We start from the raw sequence: 23,202 nt of genomic DNA, 5'->3' as shown, positions 1-23,202 counted from the left end.
GCAATTAAATTCAGAAGGGATGCATTCCATCTCATGTGGGCAAACAGTTTAATTTGAGGTTGATGTATAACGTGTTATGTAAATAATCATTGGCGAGAATATTAATTGCCCAGAATTTCCTGAAGACCTGTGCTGTAGTAATGGTGCACCTGTGGTGGATACCATCAGTTTAGTGCAGAAAATTCTGCCACAAACAACCTATGTGTTTTTATGCTAGCTTTCATACCACACCAAAGTTTCCTGAGTCGTTTATGGAGCACCCCTTGGAACCATCACCGAAGCTTTTAGAAACTGAACCTGCGCCACAGCAAGTATTCAGGAAATTCTGGATGAATAGGCTTGGTTATTAACAGATCATTAACATAACTCATCACGAATTAAGCTCAAAATATACAGTTTTCATATGAGTTGACTTCTGAAACAGGCTAATCCCTGAAGAGTCAGACTTTGCTATTGCGAAATTAGAGCCCTTTAAAACTGGTTGTGCCAGCACCGCCGTGCCCCCCCCCAACCCACCATTCAAAATGTTAATGGCTGTGGATATACTGGCTGGCCCTACTTTAATCATTGAGTATGGAAATACTGATGGGGCCAATTTATTGCATAGGTTAGTTCTGGGAGCAGGATTTTAAGAGTTGAAAGAATTTGCTTTGCGAATTATCTTGTTCGTTCTGCATTTATATTAAGAATATCATAATTTATTATATGACATAAATAAATGTGCAAAAATTAGTCACTGTATTGCAATGGGAAGTGAATTCCCATTGCTAACAGCAATTAGGAGGAATATCTAATCATGTTTCTAAGTTGTAAGCTGAGATGAAACAATTTCACAGCGATATTTTCATTACATTAGGTGTTGGATATAAATCCAAGGCAATCATATGGTTTCCAGTGCCATCCTCTGAGTTTTTGCTTTTAGTTAAGTAATGTGAAAGGAAATTAGAGATAAATAAAGTAGTGCCACTGACGTTTGGACTTTGATTTAAATGCTAAGCAACATCTTAAATGACTTCCTGCCTCTTTACAGATTAATCTATCAAGAGTAGACCAAAATTGAATGAGCTTTGGTAAATTAATGAATATTTTGCATTACTCAAGTGCTGAGAGTTGGTCTGGCAACTGTTTCCAAAAATACCAAGCTATGTGTGACCTGTGCACTATCTGATTGAAATTGTTAAAACAGCACGAGGTGAATTTATGTCTATGTTTTGCCAACTTTGTATTGCTATATGTTGTAATGCTGCTTAACTTGCGCACACAAAAATGTTTTAACCATTTTTTTTATGGTAAAGCATTTTTTAAATAATTGAATTTGAAAAACTATTTTTGTGATGTTACTTGCAAGGCCAGATTTATTGCTCAGCTTTAGTTGCTCTTAGGAAGTTTGATACAGCTACTAGGCCACCTCAGAGCAATTAAGAGTCAACTATGATTAAAACAAAATACTGTGGATGCTGGAAATCTAAAATAAAAGCAGAAGATGCTGGAAAAACTCAGCAGGTCTGACAGCATCTGTGGAGAGAGAGAAAAACAAAGTTAACGTTCCGAGTCCGTGTGACCCTTCTTCAGAGCCTAAGAAGGGCTCTGAGCTCTGAAGAAGGGCCATATGGACTCGAAACATTAACTGTTTCTCTCTCCATAGATGCTGCCAGACCTGCTGAGGTTTTCCAACATTTTCTGTTTTAATGTTATATAAGAGTCAACTATGTTGGTATAGGACTGGAGTACATATAGGCCGATCAGGTAAGGAATGCAGGTTTCCTTCCTTGTGTGATGTTGGTAAAACGGTTGAACTTCGCAACAAACCAGTTTTATAGTCACTTCCACTGCCAGCATTTTATTCCAGATTTTTAAAACTGAATTTAAATTCTCAGACTGCCATGGTGAGATTTGGCTTCACATTCTCTAGATTATTAGTCTAGGCTAGAATGCCTGATGCTCGTTTACCAAAGTGAATCTTTTATGGAGAGCTCGAGTCTGGGTTGTGCTGTCATGGTAGTCACAGGAAGTGCTACGAGGACACTCTGAAGGCTTCACTTAGGAGTTTTGATATCGAATTTGAGTCCTGGGAGAATAAGCTCTCCCAGGATTGCTGCACCTGGCACAGCCAAATAAAGAACTATGTGGCCCCTGTCAAAAACAAGTGCAGAGGCAGACAGTAAATGCAAGGCGAGGAAATCCCGAGCCAACAACTCGTTCAAAGCTCAATCACCTGCAATATCCTGATCTATGAGCAGCAGAATCTTCCATGCGCAATTTGGCCTTGGCAGTCACCAATGCATCCACCGGAACCCTACCAAACACCTCAGATGATGAAAATAGCCAACTTTGCTTTGAAGGCCGAACAAGAATCCAGGTCGTTGGATTACTAGTCTAGTAACGTAACCACTACACTATCACACCCCAGACTCTCGATAATCAAGGGAAAACTTCTCATATTTAAAAAAAAAATCAGCTAATTACTAAATTGCTTCCTTCAAATAAAAATTCTTGTCAAATTATTATAGTTTGTTACTGTAGCTCTCCTAGTAGTGCAGAATAGCCTTCATGCAGTTTGTACTTGGGAACCAAATTTACCATGGATCTGCCGGTTTGAAAGCGTAGCTGAGCCATAAAATAATCAAGTTCTATCCCCTGTTTACACTAAATGAGCTGACCTCTTTTTCAGGGCTATGGTAGGGCTGCTGCATTTGGCACTTTAACCCAACCGAGCTTCACTCCTCTTGACTGTTATTGGGAATGGCACTTGGATGTGGTCAGGGTTAGCCTCAGCTGTGAACAGCACCCCTTCCCGCAGTCATCATTTGGGCTCCCATGTACGATTTGGGCAAAGTCGTTGAGGTAGACCTATACCTATAGAACCATGGCCACGCAAGGAATCATCACCTTGAAATGAGAATAAGAAATGTTGATGAAATTTAATCCTTACTGTGTTCTTAGTTATTGCGTTTTGAAGTTTTTGCCTTCAGTGTAAACTGAATCAATGGACAATTCCAAACTCTCTAATATGTTAATCAATCTTTATATGCAATTCACACAATCCTGAAAGATTGCATATTCATCAAATGTGCATTTCCTTCTCCAGAATTAAAAGTACTCCATTAAAACAAGGGGCAGGCTATCAGGCTGAAGTAGTGATTCAGTTGGTTTGGGTTAATGGCGAACCTCCACAGCAGATAAGCAGCCTAGCAGTGAATTCTTCATATGGACTGTGAGTACCAGCCTGACTGTCACTAAATCTCTTGATCATCTGTGTACAAAATAAGCTATATCATATTTTTCTCAAATTCTGGTGGTTAAAATGTGATAGATTACAGCACTGCTGAGTATATTTCCTGCTTTCTTTCCATTAGATCTCAAGTTAACTTTTTGTTCCACATCAACTTTTCTATTTATTGTGCGGGTAGGGGGAGGTTCAAGTCTGTTGGTTCCCCAGTAAGCTAATTCCTACCAGAGACTGTATTCACAATACCCTGTCATGAGTCCTGTCATCCTCACCCTCAGTGACAGAGCATCCACCCACCTCATTCCTGTACTGTGGTACACTCTTGTGACCTTGTAGACTCTGTCTACACCTTCAATGCCCTTTCTTAATTTCTTCTCTACTTCCTGCTTGACTCTCCCGCCCACCCCACTCATGCATCATTGCCTCTGAAGACCCCAAGGTACTGTCCATTGCCCCCTCCTATTTCTCATCTACATACGGCATCAGCATCTATAAAGTGTCAGATTCTGCATGCACTATGACGACATCCAGCTCGACCTCACGACCAGCTCTCTCAACCCCTCCACTGCATCTGATTTGTCATTGCTAGTCTGGCATCCAGCATTCGATGAGCAGAAATTTGCTCCAATTAAATACTGAAAGAACTGAAGTCATTGTCTTTGGTCCCCACCTAACCTTGGTTTCCTAGCCACTGACTCCATCCCTCTCCATGTCCTCTGTCTGAGGCTGAACCAAATGGTGGGCAACCCTGGTATCCTATTTGACCATGAGCTAAGCTCCTGACCCCATACCCATGCCATCAGTAATGCCTACTTTCACCTCCATGATGTCACTTGTATTCTTCATTCGTTTCCAGGATGTGAGCCACGCTGGCAGAGCCAGCATTTGTTGCCCATCCCTAATTGCCCTTGAGAAGGTAGTGATGAATCACCTTCTTGAACTGCTGTAGTTCATCTGGTGTAGGTACATGCAGATGGCTTGAGGGGTGCACAGGGGCTGGGGGAGGAGGTGAGATTTTCAGGTAGTGGTATTCCCATACATCAGTTTCTTTTGTCCTTCTCAGTGGTAGAGGTTGGTGGAAGGTGCTGTCTAAGGAGCCTTGGCGAGTTACAGCAGTGCATCTTGTAGATGGACATGCTGCTGCTGCTGTGTGTCGATAGCGCAATGAATTAATGTTTAAGGTGGTAGATGGGGTGCAGATCAAGTGGGCTCTTTTGTCCTAGATGGTGTCCAGCTTAAGTATTGTTGGAGCCGCGCTTGTCCAGGCAAGCGGAGAATATTCCATCTCACTCCTGACTCATGTCTTGTACATCATGGACAGGCTTTGGGGACTCAGACATGAGTTACTTGCCACAGAATTCCCAGCCCCTTACCTGGTCTTTTAGCTACAGGATTTATCTGGCTGGTCCAGTTAAGTTTCTGATCAATTGTAACTCGCCCACCCCCCAGGATGTTGATGTTGGCGGTTTGAGTGATGGTAATGTCATTAAACGTTGGAAATGGTCATTGCCTGGCACGTAGTGGCCTGAATTCCCTCCCTAAATCTCTGGGAACATAGGAATAGTGGGTAGACTGTTTAACACCTTGAGCCTGTTCCAATATTCAATGATCTGTTACCTAATTGCCATTTTCTCTTGTTACTGTACATGTCTCAAAATACCTACCTTTTTTACCAAGCTTTAGGTCAACTGTCCTAATGTCATCTTAATGTTAAAGGCACTATATAAATAAGTTGACATTGTGAAAAGCCTTTATGGTATTTTTTTTGAATGAACTGTTATACACATATACCCTGTTATTACACAGATTTAATGGGGAAATTATCCTTGGTCTTTGCCTCAGCTACCATTTCAGGTGAGCACTCTGACTCACTTGCTGTGCTCCAGAAATCCAGTGTACCTGAATAAAAACCCAGAAAAATCTCCCCTACTATGCTATTGACTTTCATGATTGACAACCAACCCATCTAAAAGCACATCTGAAAAGACACCAATTGGTTAAGTGGATAGGTTTTGCCCAGATTTTCATTGACTTACATTTTTCTAGGGTTGCTTAATATAATCTGTCAAATACTACCATATTGTCAAGGACAGCCATTCACCTCACTTCTAGAGTTCAGCTCTTTTTGTGCCCAAGGCTTTAATGAGGTTTGGAGCCGAGTGGTCCTCGTGCATCCCAAACTGAGTATTGGTGAGCAGGTTATTGTTCAGCGAGTACTGTTTGTTAACACTATCAGTGACACCTTCCATCGCTTTGCTGATTGAAGGTAAACTGACAGATTGGGTTTGTGCTGCATTTTGTTGACAGGACCTATCTGGGTAATTGTCTGCTTAGGGGTGCCAGTGTTATCACGGTACTAGAACTAAGGGCTAGTTCTGGAACACACGTCTTCAGCACTACTGCCAGTGTGTTATCCAGACCTCTAGCTTTTGCTGTATCCTGTGCCCTCCATTTCTTTATTCATGTGTAGTGAAACATATTGGCTGAAAACTGGCTTCTGTGGGGGTGGGGATCTCAGGAGGAGGTTGAGATGGATCATCATCTCCTCAGGTCTGGCTGAAGGTGGTTGCAAATACTTCAGCTTTGTCTTTTGCACTCACTTGCCTGGCTCTGCCATCAGTGAGAATGGGGATATTCATTGGTCAGCTCCTCTCATTAGTTGTTTGATTGTCCTACATCATCCACAACTGGATGTGGAAGGAGTGCAGAGCTTTGATTTGATCCATTATTGTAGGATCACTTGTGTTATAGCTTCTCCAGCTTGGCACCTCATTTTTAGGAATGCCTGATGCTGCTCCTACATGCTCTTCACCCCTATTGAAGCAGGGTCAGTCCCCTGGCTTGATGGTAATTTTAGAACAAGGGATATGCTGCTGATATGAGTTATTAGAGTATATTCGTTGTCCTTTCTAGTCAACTGTCTTTGAGTTGCAGTCAGACATTTGCTTAAAGCACTGGATTTTCAAGGAAGGATGCAGGTTTGTGTGTTTAGGATTTACAGGTGGACTGAAGATATTGTTTAATAATATAATGCATTTTTCTTTTTAGTTTGGTGTTTGGAAACTGTAATGGCATTGCAATGGTTGATTACATTCAGAAAACTGTACTACTAAACCTGGGCACAATTGAACTGTATGGGTCAAACGATCCTTACCAGAGACAACCAAAGTCCCCACGCAAAACACGGCAAACCTCGGGAGGTAAGCTCTAATGCTTTTACTTTTGTAACACCTGCTGGAGCTAAAACGGACTTGATGTGCTCAGCAAACTTAGGCACAATGTTCACAAGAAGGAACCTGTAGTGTGGAAGTATTTATTAGGCAGAAGCCCAGTGCAGTGAGCTGATCGCTCATGCCCAGGTATTGTAAGATAGCATGAAGAGCTGAGCAACAACCGCCATTGCTGTGATGGAAAGCTTCCTTGTTAAAGGGAGCATTATCATCGGTCTGAGTTCACTGAATGTCTTGCTTTTTATTATTTGCTAGGGATAGAATTGAACAAAAACTGGTCTGCAAGCAGTACGTAAATGTCACAAGGCTTCTCACTAAAGTCTCTTACTGAAATTAAAACAAATGGACCTGGATAGGAAATTGGCTGAAGGAAAGCAAACAGTGTGAACTTGTTAGTTGGGCAACAGGAGCTCAGTGAAATGTCTCAGGAATTGGTGCTGGGGCTTCTAAGATTCTGATTGTTAAGATTTTGTTTCACAAAGAAGTCCAAGGATATTGGGTTGGTGGGGGGAGCAGAGGGGGGGCAGGTGGGGGTGCAAGCAGGAAAATGGAATTAAGATCACAATCAGGTCAACCATTACTGAATAGCGGTGCAGACTTGAGAGGCTAAATGGCCTCCTATTTCTTACATTCTTAATCCTAATCTTCATATGACCTAGAATTAGAAATAAGGAAAGAGAGGAGAATGGAGCAAACTCAATGGATCAAATGACCTCCTTTTGTGCTGTATTATTCTATCTTACCAAGTAAACTGGTCAAACTTGCAGATGTTAGGGAGATGCAATCACTGACATGAAAAATTGGAGAAAAATCGGTCCTTGCCAAATCAGTGGCAGATGAGATTCAATACAGGTATGCAAGATAGTGAGCACTGGAAGGAAAGAAATAGTTGTAACACGTACGCTGGGTGGTATAAACTTAAAAAAACAACATTTGCAGGTTTGCGAGACCAAGTGGGTCTTTATAGAGCCAGCACAGGAACGATGAGCTGAATGACCCCTGTGTTGCATAATTAAAAAGAAGCAGCTAAAGGTAAAACAGAAAATGATGTATAACTGCACATCGTTTGACATGTACTGTCACTATGGAGGCACAATAAATGCAATGAATAAAATGCTGAATTGTATCACCTTGGTCAGGGAATTGAGGGGCTATATGATGCTAAGACTGAACAGTGTCCTGGTTACAGACAGACCTTGAGTACTGAGTTCACTCTGAGTCAACAAGAGAGAAAGAAGCATTTGAGCCATGGAGGCATTGCGGAGAAGAGGCATGAGGCCGATCCTCAGTGTCAGAGGACTGAGTTATAAGGAAGGACGGGATCCTGGAGTGCTTTAGCCTTCAAAAGGGGGAGATCTAGTAGAAGTATACAAGATGGAAAAGATTAGGTAAGCCCAGAGTGTGCTTTACTGTAGGCCAGGATATTTCAACAAGAGAATACATTAAAACTAGGAAAAGGAAAGTTTTGGCCAGCTGTCGAGAAGGACATAATGCCACCCACTGTTTGTATCCGCCCTTCCCATGTCATGTTGTCCAATCCCAGCTCCCACTTAACATAACTGCCAAGATCATCATTTTCTGCTTAGAACTTCCAAATTTGTAACAGCCTCATGTCTCAACGTAGACCCTAGACATTTACAGAGCAGAAGTGGAGGCCATTCAATCCATCAGGTCCGCCATCTTTTGGAGCTATCGCACTCATTGTTCACTTGGAAGATTTTCAGAAGCTGCCACTTTGTAAAATGACATACCGACAGCACTGAGACTTTCTTCACCACAAAGTTGTTGATTCAATTTTGTACTGGCCTTTTATAATTTAGTAACTTTAAATTCTCCAAAAACTTTAACAGTGTCATTAAAAACACATCAGTTGGCTGACGAGAAAGCTAATACAGCTTTTAGGGTCTAAAGGTTTTTTCTTAAATATCCTGCACTCTTCTGAATGACTTAATGTGTTTATGTCTTCATGCCTTAAGTTTTGCTTTAGCATGTGATTTTCCTACATATCATGAATATTATTTTGGGGTCATGAAATAGCCCCAGTGTTGCCTAATTTTAGTTTCTTGTCTTTGTACAGATTGCATTATCTGTTGCTGTGTTCTAAGTTTTGTTCTGCAGGTTATTACAGCCAAAAGGTTATTTTGGTGTTGTGCTCTTTCTTTTTTCCGCTGCGTCCTAAGGCATGCTGATGGTGACTTCTTGCATGTGTGGTCTTTCTAGTTTATATTCTGAGTCTGTGAAAAGACTGCGTTCTTCATATCTAAGTAAGTTATCTCACGCTGATATAAATTTTTGCCTTAGTGTTTGGATTTTGAAGTTACTGTACGTAGCATCAGCCATTGAAATCATTTTCAGAGGGCCCCTTTTATCTTCATACATATGATAAGCTATTAAGAACAGTCTGCTGCAGTTGCGTGCATTGGTTGCATAATGCTTGGAGATACTCTTGAGTGGCTTTGTTTCAATAGCTGTTCTATAAGAGGGTACTTGTGTTAAGTAGGTTGAGCAGTTTTTTCTGAGATAAGCAGCCGAAGCTTCAATGGAGAATATTCCACTTGGCAAGAGAATCAACATTAGCGTTTTGCTTATTCGCTGTCAATCATGCTATCAACCAAGTGGTGACAACTCCTGTGTTGGCCTATAATTACTCGTAGAAAGAACGATCACCGAGAATTTAATTATCAGTATAGCCCCAAGTGTTCACCTGCAGCAGAGAGTTGCATGTTGTTCGAGTACTGCAGTAGTTAGCATCTTAATAATTATGGTAATATTCATTTTCATTTGGCATACTTTTGACCATTCTAGACACCTTTCAAGATCGAAGAGATTAGGTTTCTCTGCTCTTTCCTCATAATTCAGTCTTCTGACCCTGGCTTAGCATTCTTTTTTTCTTTGCTGATTATAGTTGCCTGTTCTAAGTAGCTGGATTTAGTATCCTTTTTAGTATCCGCTGTCACTTGGTCTCTCACTTTGTGAATTCTTCAAGAAGCCGAGAAGTAACTTATAGTTGGTAGTTCCTGCCGGTTCAGATTCAATGTACTGCCCAGGTGTGTAACTGGTATTGTAGATTGGCCAGCCTCTCCAGCAACAGAGATAAGATTTCATTCCTGTTGATGTCACTGGAAATGAATGTTAGGTGATTACAGATGGACACCTCATCAGCAGCACTATTTTTGTGCACTGAAGAACAAGCTGAATATCTAGCCCAGTGGAGTTCACTGTGAATTGAAATTTCTGAGGAGATTTTGAGTGTTCTGCCCAAAGTGCATTGGAGGGGTATTGGGATACTTGCTGGCCAGGGCTCCCATCTAGATTATAAGGTCCGTGCTTTGTTTGCCATGCGGATTTGTGTAATGCATGGATAAATGTATATTTTCATTTATTACCCAGCTCCAGGGATGAAATGCGTTGTAGAATAAATACCTTATTTTGGAATCGTTTAAAGTTATCTCTGACTGCCATCATTACAAGCAGAATGATGCTATTAAGTTGAACAGTAGCATGAATATTTACTTTAAGAAGCCAATTATCCGGCCAGTGGTGGTTACTTAGTATTCTGAGACTCTTGGGAAATATGGTTCTGGTTACCACCGCAATGATGCCTTAACATTTATTGCAGATGGCAGATGTGAATGCAGATTTTCCTGAATTGAATTGAGAAATCTCTGTGCCACCTTGGTTTTATCTACCATAGGGATGGGGTTTAGGGGAGTTAATGCCCAGGAAGGATGGGCTTCAGTTGGATAAGTAATGCACCAGAGAGATGGGCATTTAGATGAGTTACTATACCAGAGCAATGGAATAGTTAGTGCACCAAAGAAGTTTAACTTTGATTAAAGACTTAATGTACTAGATGAATGGGTTCCAATGTGAGAATTTACCACAAGAATAGACTGAAGGGAGAATTAACATAGCCAAAGTCCATCCCTTTGGTGAGTTAATGTTCAGGAAGAATGGACTTGAGAAGGAGAAACTGCATTTTGATGGGATACTTAATCTCTAGGTGCACTAAGAATCTTACTAATGTCTCTCCCTCTAGTACATTCATGCAGCAATGTTCTCCCTGTCCATTATTCAGGCTTAAGAATAAAAAAGCTAAAATATTTCACTCAAGGACTTTCAAAATTTTGCTCTGGTGAAATTGGAAGGCTTTTTCCAAGAGATGGAATAGGCTTGCAAATCTTCCCAGTTTCTCTGACCTGCTTTCCATCTCAAAATTAAATTTTCCATAAGCGTTGACATTATGACGCTCAGGCATCCCATTTATTCCCACAGCACTGTGATGAAATGCTAATTCTTTGTGACCCAAGTACTTTCCAGAGTTTTCTTCAGCAATTATTTCTGTCCATTTTTGTCTATTATGACTCCCTGTAGCAACTTGGGACGTTTTTCTGCATTGATGGAGTTAAATAAATGCAACCTAACCCCTTGTCATTGTATTCTTCATGGTAACAATCCGATTTTTTTTGTCAGGTCTCTGTGATATCAATGAGGGTTCTACAACTCTCGATGACCGTTGCAAATCTCCCACATCAGGTAAGTGTGTCAATGAGTTATTGGGATTTTGTTTTCAAGGAAATTGGATTAATTGAAAATGGGGTACTTGTAATTACACAAATATATGAGGAGCAGTAGTGTGCAGTGAACAGATGTGAAAGTAGCTTGCCGGTTGATAGATCCTAGTGGTCCACACAGGTAACAAAACACTAAATTATTTTAAACGATAACTCGTCGCCCAACATTTTCATGATGTGCATAGTTTGGGAGTAATATGAAAGTAAATGGCAGAATCCTAGTTTCACATCATTTCATGCTAAAATTAATTCATGATGGTTTGCCATCAAATAGAAGAAAAATCCAACTTGAGTGACCATTTTACAAGAGTGATCCCAGATTAATCCCTAGATTCTGTGGTTCTGTTATGATCCCCTCGTAAAGAAGACATCTTAGATAGTTTGAATCTCCTTACGATATCCTGACAAAGCAGTTAGCACACCAGTGAGGTGTAGATTTTGAGCAAGTGAAAGCAAGGGGTGGTGGGGTTTGGGGAATGTGAGCAAAAAGAACAAAAGGGAAGGTCTGTAATAGGGAGGTGATATACCACAGGCTGTGGGTGTGATGCTATAAAATCAGTGATAACTGGTTCAACTGGTAGCACTGTTGCTGAAAGAATTTGAAATGTGACCAAGTTAATTGGAGACATTTTTAAATACTAGAAATATTAAAATGAGCAGTTTTTTTGTAGAGTATCCTGCAGTTTATTTGCTTCACTAATGAGAAGGGGAGGGAGTGGTTGTAGCACTGTTTTTGCCCAAAGTTTTCATCCAGTTAATTTTCATCCTAAATTACAAAACAAATTAAAGTTTGTTTGTCATCTGCTTTCTATGACTCTCAAAGCTATTATATGTTTGTATATTAATTAGCTACAGAATTCTGTGCAATAAATTGGTTCAGACTGTTCAGATCATGCTTCAGATTCCAGTTATTTATTGATCAATTTCGTCTGATCTACTTGGCAAAAGGCTACCTCTTTTAGCAGTCAGAAAGAAGTAGATGAGAATGAGTGAAATGTTCTATTGACAGTATTGTGTCAGCCAATGAGTTAGAGGTGGGCAAAGGACTTCCAGCCAAACAGAGTATTTTACAGCAAAGCAAACAAGTCTATGTACAGACTCAATTTAAAGAGAGCGTCTGCAAATTTCAGCAAACAGAACTTATAATTGAAACTGCAGCAACTTCTGCCAATAAAAGCAGGCTGATTTCTTCAGCAAAATGCAGTGAATGGAGGATAGTGATGTGCGTAAAATCAATTGCAGTCACTTACAGCACAGATGAAGGAATTAAGTAATGGTCTCCATTCTGGCTGGAAATAGTGGTGCCACTGTATGCAACTATTAATGTATTGTGCCCATGGATGTCTGACCAGTTCGTGTCTTCTGTCTGCCGATGTTATCCAGCCACAATAAAAGCAGAAAATGCTGGAAATACTCAGGGAAACAAAATTAAAGTTTGAGGTTTGTGACCTTTCATCAGAACTGGGAAAATTTAGGAATGTAATAGGTTTTGAGCAGGTGAAAGGGGGGAGGGTGGGGGGAAAAAAAGCAAAAAGGAAGATCTGTGATGAGGTAGAGGATAGAAGAGATTAACTGGAAATAGAATTCATGGTGTATGGCTAAAGAAAGTGGTAATGAGGCAGGAAACTAAAGATGTGTCTGGAGGAAACAAAATGGGGGCAGACATTATGTGCTAAAATTGTTGAACTCGATGAGTCCAGTAAACTGTCAAGTGCCCAGTCAAGCAACAAGGTTCTGCTCTTCGAGTTTGCATTGAGCTTCACTGGAACACTGCAAGGGATCGAGGTCAAAAAGATCAGGGTGGGAGCAAGCTGAAAAACTAAAATGACCAGAAGCTCGGGGTCACGTTTGCCAACTGCACGGAGCTGTTCTATAAAGCAGCCACTCAGTGTGCATTTGGTCTCCCGAGTGTAGAGGAGACCATGTCGTGAGCCTTGAATACACTGGACTAAAGTGGAAGCAGTACAAGTAAATCGCTGTTACACTTGGAAAGAGTGTTTGGGGCCTTGAATGATGGGTAAGGAAGAGAAGAGGTAAACAGGGCAGATGTTGCATCTCCTGTGCTTAAAGGAACTACATCGTAGGAAGGGGACTGGGTTGTTGAGGATGATGGTGGATTGGATCATGATATCACATAGGGAACGGTCCCTTTGGAATGCTGAAAGGTGATTGGAGGGGTTCCAGCATCCACAGCTTTTTGCTTTTGTAATGGTGTCCAGCTTTTGTCTTATTAAGACTTATCATGCACTGTCAAGTTTTAAACTTCACATTGTTGTGACTGTTTTTCTTTGGCCATCTTTTTCAGTTTGAACATATTTTTAATCAACAACTGTTTGGGCTTGTTGCAACAGAATGTTCTTGTCTGCATGGTCGGATCTCCAGTTCCAAAATATTTTTGTTTTCTTAATGTGCTCCATCCATGTCATATGTTGCATACCTGTGTCCTCATGGGTTTTGAATTTTGTGTAATTGCCAGCAGTCATGATGGCCACCTTTCTCTAGGAGTAACCTAATTTGTTCTGTTGTGCACACCCAACTGCTGCCCCATCATCAGCTGAGAGAGAGAGTTAGTTAACATAGAGGAATTTGGCCTAGGAAATCCTGGGATTGGGCTGCAGCCTGGCTGTAATAGACTTAGATTGATGAGACTTGCTGCCACCATGCTGGCCTGCACTAAATGCCAACTTTCTTTTTGGCTGGAATAGTATGTCGTTTTTGTTTTAGGGTATTTATGATTTTGTTTTGTAATAGTTCTGTAAAATAGCTGGTGTTTAAGGACAGCTTAAAGTTTTGTAAGTTGGCTGATGGATTTTTTGAGTTGATAAAATATATACATATTAGGAAGAGCTGAATGCCAACAAAGGGAAACCATATTATGTAGTTTACGCAGACTCCCAAAAGCCATTGATAAAGTACCTCAGGAGAGAATCTTTTACAAACTGAAGCCTGTAGGTATTGTTGATAAGAAATGAAGATGACTTCTTGTCTCGATAAAAGAGAAGGAAACAGGGTAGATGCATGTGAAGCCAGGTGGAAAAGGAAGGAGGAGTATTGAATAGGATTCCCCAGGACCCTATTCCAAAATATTCCAATATCTTAAGGATTTAGTTTTGTCTTGAGTCCTAAGTGTCAAGTTGCATTGGATTTTACTTCAGTATATTGAAGAGAACTTTCCCCAGTTCTATTCTCCTAGATCCTCTCCTATAATGCCTGTTGTTGCCAGCATCTGTGGTATTTTGCTTTTCTAGTTATTCCTTCTCTAGCCTTTCGCTCTTGCAGACTGCCTTTCGTTGTCACGTGGACAGTGGGGTAGGCCCCTAATGCTGGGTTTGTTGGTTTGAGTTTGGTGGTCAGTATAGGAGTTCTCTTTTGTGCTTTTTCATTGGTAGCACCTTGTCAAAAGCCTTTTGGTAATGCAAGTTCAGTATTTTCATCTGTGGAACACTTTACATTCCAGTCCTCAGGAATCTCTTTAGGAAACTCAGTAAAATGGAAACTTGATAAAATGGAAGCGATACTAATTTCAGTCCCCATTAATCCAGAGAAAGAATGTGCTTTTGCAGGACCCTAGCCAGGAAGGAGTCAGTGTCTTCAGGAGATGTGGGAGTGAATGCAGTTAAAGATTTGTCATGCTCTAATGACTTAAGAAAGAAAGACCTGCATTTTTTTATCAAAGTCTCCAAGTGCTTTATAGCCAATGTTGTAATGTAGGAAATGGGGCAACCATTTTATGCACAGTAACATCCCACAAACAGAAATGAAATAATGACCAGACGACCTGTTTTAGTGATGTTGGTTGAGGGATAAATATTGGAACATAACACCAAGGAGAACTTTCATGTTTTTCTTCGAATAGTGCCATGGAATCTTATCCATTCACCTGAGAAGAATGGTTGGGCCTCAGTTTAACACCTCATCTGAAAGACTTGTAGATGCAAGTTATTTGGACCAGGCGCTGTATTAATTTTAAAATAACATATTTTCTGATTCACTGAATAGTCCAAAAGAAGGCCCAGTGGTATAAATAGCCTTTTTATCATTCAATGTTCCACTTGCTAGTACTTTTTGCTGTTACTTTTCTGATTGTCTGAATTCTTGCTTTATCTTGACACCTGGTTGAGGTCTACAGCTTTATAATCCTCTCCTACATATTAATTATCTTGTGCTATAAAATAGAACAAGATAATGGAACTCTCTTCCTGAAAAGCAGTGGAAACAGAGTCTTTGAATATTTTAAAGGCAGAGCTAGATAGATTCTTCATAAACAAAGGAGTGAAAGGTTATTGGGGATAGGCAGGAATGTGGAGTGGAGGTTACACTCAGATCAGCCATGATCTTGTTGAATGGCAGAGCAGGCTCGAGGGGCCGAGCGGCCTATTCCTGCTCCTAATTCGTATGTTCATGTGTTTTACATTCAGTCTTTATGTATTACAGATTAACATTAGTGTAATACATGTAACAAAAGATCTTAAATTCATACAGCACTATTCATATCTTCAGGATATCCTCCAAGGCACTTTACAGCAAATGAGAGATACTTATGATCTGGCATCACTGTTATATAGATAAACAAGGCAGCCAATTTGTGCACAACAAGGTTGTAGTAATAAGATATGCAGCTTGACCTTTGTAGGGGTTGGTTGAGGGGGATAATGTTAGTGGCTAGGAAATGGAAGAATTTTCCTGCTCTTCAAATAATGCCATGGGATCTTGAATAATGTCTCATCTGAAATACATGTAAATACAATGTTACAGCTATACTGAAACATGTTGCACTGCACAGAATTTTAACAAACTTGTACAACCCATTTCTTGCACCTCCATCCTTTGCCATTCCTGTAGTGTTGTTGCTGCAAAGTTGCAGCCATTGTACTGCCCGAGTTTGAATCTAGATTCTTCTTTCAACCTTCAGTAGATTTGTTTTTGCGTTTTGGCAACACCCTTTCATTTTATGACTAGTACTGAATTTAAAATGTGGGTGCACGTGTGGAACTGCAGAGGCAATAATGCACCTCTATGCTCAAATGATATGTTGCTGTGTTATACTTGTGTGCTCTGATTTATTGAGATTCAATGAAGGTTGATCCTGATATTGATGTCATTTCTGTTAAGTGTACTGGTTCATGATGGGTTGACTCTTGGAACTATTGCTGTTCAATAAACAATCAAGATAGGAAATGACACAAGCCAGCAGAGCAGTTATGCATTTTTGAAAATGGAAAAGGCACATTAACCAATCTTTTTCTGACACTGACAGACTTGCATTTAAGCCAAACTGGTGAGGACAACAGGCTTCCTTCCCTAAACGTTAGTGAACTCATTGGGTTTATAATAACAATCTGACAGTTCATGGTCACTTTTATTGATATCACTTTTATTTCCAGATTTTTAAACTGAATTCATATGCTCAAAGTGCCAAGGGCGGTGTGTATTTGAACTTACACAGCCAGTGACACAACCACAACACTGCTGCAACCTGGGTCCAACTGCCTGGTGAGAGTGGTTGATCACTGCAAGAATCTGCAACCAAGATTAGCAGCGTTGGAGTTAAAATTATTTCCACAGTATTTGTCTATTGCTTCTTATGAACTTGTTGAGGTGGTAACAGGAAGGCTTTCTATTCAAGAAAATTATTGACTTTAGTTGGCAAATGAATGTGAATTGTATTCCCTTCAGAGATTAATAATTAGATATACAGTGCAGCTCTCTTGTCCCTCAGCAGGTTAAGGCTGCTAACCATACAGATCACAAGGGTCCCAAGTTTGATTCTCGCTCTGTGTTGAGTTAATGAACCGCCACTTATGGCTGGCCTCCTGATAGTTAGTCAGCGCCTTCTGATGAAGATGCTTCTGTGCAGACATCAAGTCAGGACAGAATCAAGCTGGTCGTTGACATCCCTCAAATAACCAGAGGACACTTGCTGTTGGAGGTGCTCACTATTGAGGCTCCCACATGAATAATGGACAAATGGATGAGCTAGTATATGGTTCCTGGAGTTAATACCTTCATGAGAGGAGTGAGTGAGATTACAGGGTCCCCATGCCTTGATGTAATCTTAATGATTTCAACATAGCCTTTTTTTATGTTACATTTTCATGAAATTTTCTTGTAATTAAATGTTCTGATGAGAAAAGCCAAGATCAGGAGCCAATACATCAGTGGGTCGGTGAAGATTGCAGAAGCATCGAAGAAAATAACTAAGAGGAGATTGAAATGGTATGGTCGTATATTGTGGAGAGAGGGGAGACATGTTGTGAAGTGCGTGATGGAGATGATACTGCCAGGAAGAAGGAAAGGAGGAACACCTGAGACCAGATGGAAGGATACAGTGGCAGGAGACTTAAACACAATGTGATATAAAGAAGAATGGGTGACTGACAGGAGGAGATGGAGAAGGGTAATTAACCAGCATTGTGGCAACCCCAAGTGAAGTAGGAGAAGCTGGAGAACGAAGATATGCTACGAATAGGCTTACACCCAACACAAATATTTGGGGCTTTTTTGCAATAAAAATGCATGATTATTTGAGGGGCAATTTACTTTATCTGGATGTCAGGTGACTGGATTGGAAGTGGCTAATGCTTAAAATAAGTTCTAAAAATATACTTGTTATAGTCAGCACTTACATTGCCCATAATGCTAGGAGAGAAAGGGAGTTGGGAGGGATTTGTTACTGAATTGCTCAAGTATGTCCCTGTGTGGAGAAACATGGGCATCTCCCTGGAATGTCTTGACATGGTTGAATGAAATAAACAGACATTTGCACCCTACATATTTAACCCTAGATTAAGTTGGAGGAAGATGAAATGTTTGTGCTGTTTTGTATTTAATACATTGTCAATGTATTCCTGTGTAGGTTCTGCCTCTTCATGCAATTCTGAAGATGAACAAAAATTGCCTAACTTTATAGAAAGGGGTATAGTATTATTATGGTACAATATAATTTCAGTTCTCAAATTTTTCTTCTGTTTCAGAATTAATTTTTCTTTTGATTTACATATGAAATATTATGCTTTTCCAGTGAAAAACAAAAGCAGAAAATTTTCCAAGACCGTAGTATCTGATATAGGTATGACATGATAATTCCATTTTTTACTAATGCCTTTCTTTCTGAAGCACTAACCAAAATGCAAACAAATAATCAAAGCACCTTGCTTGGTGTCTTTTCTAATACACATTCAGTGCTTTGGGCTGTTTCTGATCTGGGAGTGCAGTGCATGATTGTGATTGATCACTATTTTATTCAACTGAGATAGCTGTAATCTCAGACTGAAATCAGAGGTTTGATCTTCAGAGGAGCTATTTTAATTGCTTTATCTCCCAGATCTTGCTATTTTTCTTAATCAAAATAGTTCTATTAATGAAGATGTTAGTATTTTCTGTAAGGATGTATGTAGGCAGATTAGTTTACAGATATCTGATAGAAAGCAATCATATGCTACAATTGTGAAACCAAATTATTAGCATATGTTGAGTGTTCTCATTACAATACAAATGTACATTTTAAATGTGTGTATTTTAGTTCAGTTTTAAACCAGTCAATTGGTGGACAGTATTGCTTGATATTTGGTGGTTTGGCTCTTTTTAGACTGGAGCTAATTGACCTTCACTGTGAGGATCTCTCTGGTAGGAAATGAAGCAGGCACACCTGAGTTGTGTGGTTTGTGACACTGATTATTGCAAAAATAAAAATTAACAGTACAACCAAATTGTTAAATTCTGGTAACAGAAAAGCACTTCCTGCTTCCCAATGTGTAGCCATATGTCTATTGGAAAGCTGCAACAGAATATGTGGCAGTTGGTGTTCAAGCTGTAATATAAATATATGCTGGTTGATCTCTCTTGGCATTGCACACAGGGAGTCAGACCAAGTGTAGTCATGAGCTTAAGTGGGGTTAGAGAATGGGAGATAATTGAACCAGGGCACACAGATATAATTTGGCCCCCATCTTACAATCGTACAGGCTGTATTTTTATATTTCTGTCATAAATTTCCATGTCCATACCTGTACTGAAAACTCTTGATGTAAACTTATCATATTGTACAACACTTGCTCACATTTAATGGGCTGCATTGCCAGGAAGGATGTAATCAAAACTTGACAAGTTTACATTAGCAGTTTTCATTACAAATTATAAATGTGGATTTAAAATGTTGACAGTGTCTTGCAGGTTTAATATATTAATAAAAATATTTTGTATATTGTTTTGATGCAATATTTCAATCTCACTTGATCTACAGGCATATTTACACATGCATCTCGATATATAAATGTATCCAAATTCTTCTCTTCATTTGATCATATAAAAAAAATTCTACGATCTATTTTTTTTCTACCTGACTCGTTGATTTCAAACTTAATTGCTCACATATAAAGATAGAACCTAGATGGATGCTATTTAAATGAACCAGTCAAAGAACATATCATTCCCTCATCCTTTATTCTGCTTGTTTGAGAGTCTCAGTGAGAAATTTCTAATGCTCAAAGTAAATCCTTTTTTTTTAAAGATTTTTACATATATGAAAAACTACTTCTGAATCATTGTTGGGTATACAATTCACCTTTCTGTTCTGAAGTGACTTCACCATGGTTTTTATTCTGAGGCTAGCTAATCTACCAGAAGCCTCCCTTGTAGTTTGCTTATGAACGGGCACCATGTCCTTCCCTGCTGACCTTCTATGTCTAATTTTCTCTTGCCGCCCTCAACTCTTCATTGCATGCACAGAAGCTGGTTCCACATATGTGTCCATTCTGTTCCCAAAGCTGCTCCAATCACCTCCAGCATTTCTCCAGTCTTCCCGCCAATTCTTTATCATCAGCTGGGAACCAGCTTTCGCAAATTACAACTTGCATTGATTTAGCAACTTTAACATCATAAAATGTCCTTGGGTAATTGGCACTGAGTCACATAAGGAGGTGTTTGCTTAGGTGACCAAAAGCCTATCAAAGAGATAGCTTTTAAGGTTCATCTCAAATGAGAGAGGGATAGAGATGCAAAGAAATTTAGGGGGGAAATACCGGATTAAGGCATAGACAACTGAAAGCACAGCTGCTAATGGAGGAGCAAAGGAAATCAGAGATACTCGAGCCCAGAATTGAAGGAGTGCAGAGATCTCACAGTTGTAGGGCTGGAAGAGGTTACACAGATAGGGAGGAATATGAAGGATTTGACCAAAAGGATATGAATTCTAAAATTGAGGGTAATGCTAGACCAGGAGTCAATGTAGGTCAGCAGAAACTGGACTTAATGCTAGTCAGGATATGGGCAGCAGAACTTCGGATGAGCTTAAGATTATGGATGATGGAAGGTGGGAGGCTGGCTAGCAGAGCATTGGAGTAGTCAAGTTGGGAGGTAACAAAAGGATGGATTAGTGTTTCAGCAGTAGATGGACCAAGGTGGGACAGGGACAGGCAATATTAGAGTTGGAAGTCGGCAGTCTTGCTAATAGAGATGATGAGCGATCAGAAGCTCAGGTAAGGGTCAGATAAAACGCCGCGGTTGAAAACAGTCTAGGTCAATTTCAGACAAAATTTCCTCTTGACTCCCTTATGCAATGCCACAGAAGATTTTAATATACCATGTAATAGTTTTATATGTAATTAATTAATTTTAATACAAACTTGATCAACGTTTCCTCTATTTCTAAACCCCTCAAAACAAGAGAATTCTCTTTATGTAATGTAATGTTGGATAATTTGATATTTATCATAGATTCATAGAATGGTTACAACGCAGAAGGAAACCATTTGGCCTGTCATGTCTGTGCTGGCTCTCTGCAAGAGCAGCTCACATAGTCCCACTCCACTACCTTTCCCGTAGCCCTGTAATTTTTGTTCTCTTCAGAATATTGTCCAATTCTCTTTTAAAAACCTCAATTGAATCTGCTTCCATCGCATTCTCGGACAGTATATTCCAGATCCTAACCACTCGTTGAGTAAAAATTCCTCATGTTGCCATTACTTCTTTTGCGACTCATCTTAAATTGGAGTATTCTGGTTTTCAACCCTTCCACTAAGAGGAACAATTTCTCCCTATCAACTCTGACCAGACCCATCCTGATTTTGAAAATCTATGAAATCTCCTCTCAACCTTCTCTCAGAACAGCCTCAGCTTCTCCAATCTATCCATGCAACTGATGTCCCTTATCCCTGGAACCACTCTTGTAAATCTATTCTCCACTCTCTCTAGTGTCTTAGCATTAATTCCTTCCTAAAGTGTAGTGCTCAGAATTGGGCACAACACTGCAGTTGAGGCAGAATCAGTGTTTTATAAAGGTGGTTCATAACTTCCTTGCTTTTGTTTTTTAACTCTGTTCTCCTATTCATAAAGCCCCAAATCCCCTCTGCTTTATTAATCGCTTTCACAACCTGTCCTGCCACCTTCAGTGATTTGAGCAGATGTACCCCCAGCTCACTTTGCTCCTGCACCCCCTTTAGACTTGTATCCTGTATTTAAATTTCTATATTCAGTTATTTTAATTCATTCATTTATTCTTACCTGGTATTCATTATAAGCCTACTTAGCTGAGCAATATAGTGCCAAAATAATGCATTTCTCATTGGGTCATATAAACACTCCCCTATCTCGCTATGAGAAATGCTGAGAATGCATTAATTATTTTTAATGTTAATAGAATTGGAAATGTAAATACCAATCAAAATGACTAAAATGCACTATTTTCTGAGTACTTATGCAAGTCTTAGTCCTCATGGGTTAAATAAATTATAGAGACTGAATATTGTATTCTGTCTCCACTCTTATACTCAGGATATCAGTGGCAGATATATCATCAGTGGTGGTAAGTTGTAGTATTTCTTGTATAAATTATAAAATGATTTGTCAAATGAGAATAGTGGGACTCAGCATCTCTGGTCAGCCTTCTATATTTCATCATGTTTAGCTTTTTAACAAAAAAACTCTTGAAATGTGTTGAGTATATAATGCTGGTGAATCTCCTGTTGAATTGCTCAGGTTAGACAGAGGAAATGGTATGTCATGTAACTGTGTCTGTTTAACAAGCTGAGGTTACACATTTGTGTCTGGACCAAGCAAGAACAACTGGAGTTCTTGAAATATTACTTTTAGATTAACAGCCTCTTTGCCTGGAGAAGAGGAAGTAAGAACAGCAGCCGTTAACCAGCCGTGTTGCTCTACCTCATCACCACCTTTCTTGACTCCTCCACAGTTGCTAAATTATCAGACTGCTTATTCGGCGTCCACTAGTGACGAGCAGAAATTTCCTTCAATTAACTATTTGGAATACTGAAGCCGTCATTTTCAGTCCTCACTCAAAACTTCATTTCCCAGCTCCTGACTTCATCTCCTCCTTCTGGCAACAGTGCAAGACTAAATCAATCTGTTCGCAACATTAGTGTCATATCTGACTCTGAGATGAGCTGCCGACTAAATATTCATGCCATCACTAGGACCACCAATTTCCACCTCCATAAAATTGCCCTACTTTGCCCCTGTCTCTATCTCCTGCTGATACACTCATTGTCTTTGGTCTTTGTTACCACTAGACTATCCCAGCCTGTTGTAGCTAGTCTCCTACATTGCACCCTCAGTAAACTTGCGGTCATCCAAAACTCTGCTGCTCATGTCTTAACTCACACCGATCACCTTTGTGCTCACTGATCTAAATGAGATCCTGTTCATGCAATGTCTCGATTTTAAAATTCTCATCCTTGTTTTCAAATCCTACCATGGCCATGCCCCTTCCTATATATGTAATCTCCTGCAGCTCCACAGCCTTCCAACATATCCTTAAAGCCTACCACTTTGACCAAGCTTTTGGTCATCTGACCTCATAACTCTTTGTGATTCGGTGTCATGTTTTGTTTCATAATGCTCCCGTGAAGTGCCTTGGGCAATTTTATTATATAAAAGGTGTTTTATAAATACAAGTTATTGTTGCTCATTGATTTCAGTGCACTGGGGGCTTTGCAGCATTACCAAATAATTAATGTATCTTCTCAACTCGAGGGACATTGAATTGTTCATTAATGTGAATTATTTATTATTTTTAACAGGGATGATATTCCTTTAAGGCATGAAATATTTTTTCAGACGCATTATACATTATAAATGTTGAAATAATGGTTTGCTTTAGAGCCCCTTTTATAAATATTGAAACTGTACATTGAAAGTGTACTTTACTTGGCAT

General features: G+C 39.8%; 1 protein-coding gene across 5 annotated transcripts in view; it reads left to right on the top strand.

The window, feature by feature from the left end:
• The window catches only part of stxbp5a (syntaxin binding protein 5a (tomosyn)), a 193,094-nt gene that overhangs the window by 125,531 nt on the left and 44,361 nt on the right, over positions 1–23,202 (top strand). For 2 of the 5 annotated variants that reach the window (XM_078556631.1, XM_078556627.1), the window contains exons 17-21: positions 3,089–3,214; positions 6,278–6,429; positions 10,933–10,995; positions 17,890–17,949; positions 18,055–18,102. In XM_078556631.1, the coding sequence (XP_078412757.1) occupies positions 3,089–3,214; positions 6,278–6,429; positions 10,933–10,995; positions 17,890–17,949; positions 18,055–18,102 (449 nt within the window). The remainder of the gene's footprint in view (positions 1–3,088; positions 3,215–6,277; positions 6,430–10,932; positions 10,996–17,889; positions 17,950–18,054; positions 18,103–23,202) is intronic. The other 3 variants (XM_078556630.1, XM_078556628.1, XM_078556629.1) reach the window with 2 other exon arrangements.

The sequence above is a fragment of the Cetorhinus maximus genome, chromosome 14 (assembly GCF_964194155.1).
Source record: "Cetorhinus maximus chromosome 14, sCetMax3.hap1.1, whole genome shotgun sequence".
Classification (NCBI taxonomy): domain Eukaryota; kingdom Metazoa; phylum Chordata; class Chondrichthyes; order Lamniformes; family Cetorhinidae; genus Cetorhinus; species Cetorhinus maximus.
Note: the sequence above shows the minus strand (reverse complement) of the source record. Positions and strands in the feature narration are given on the sequence as shown.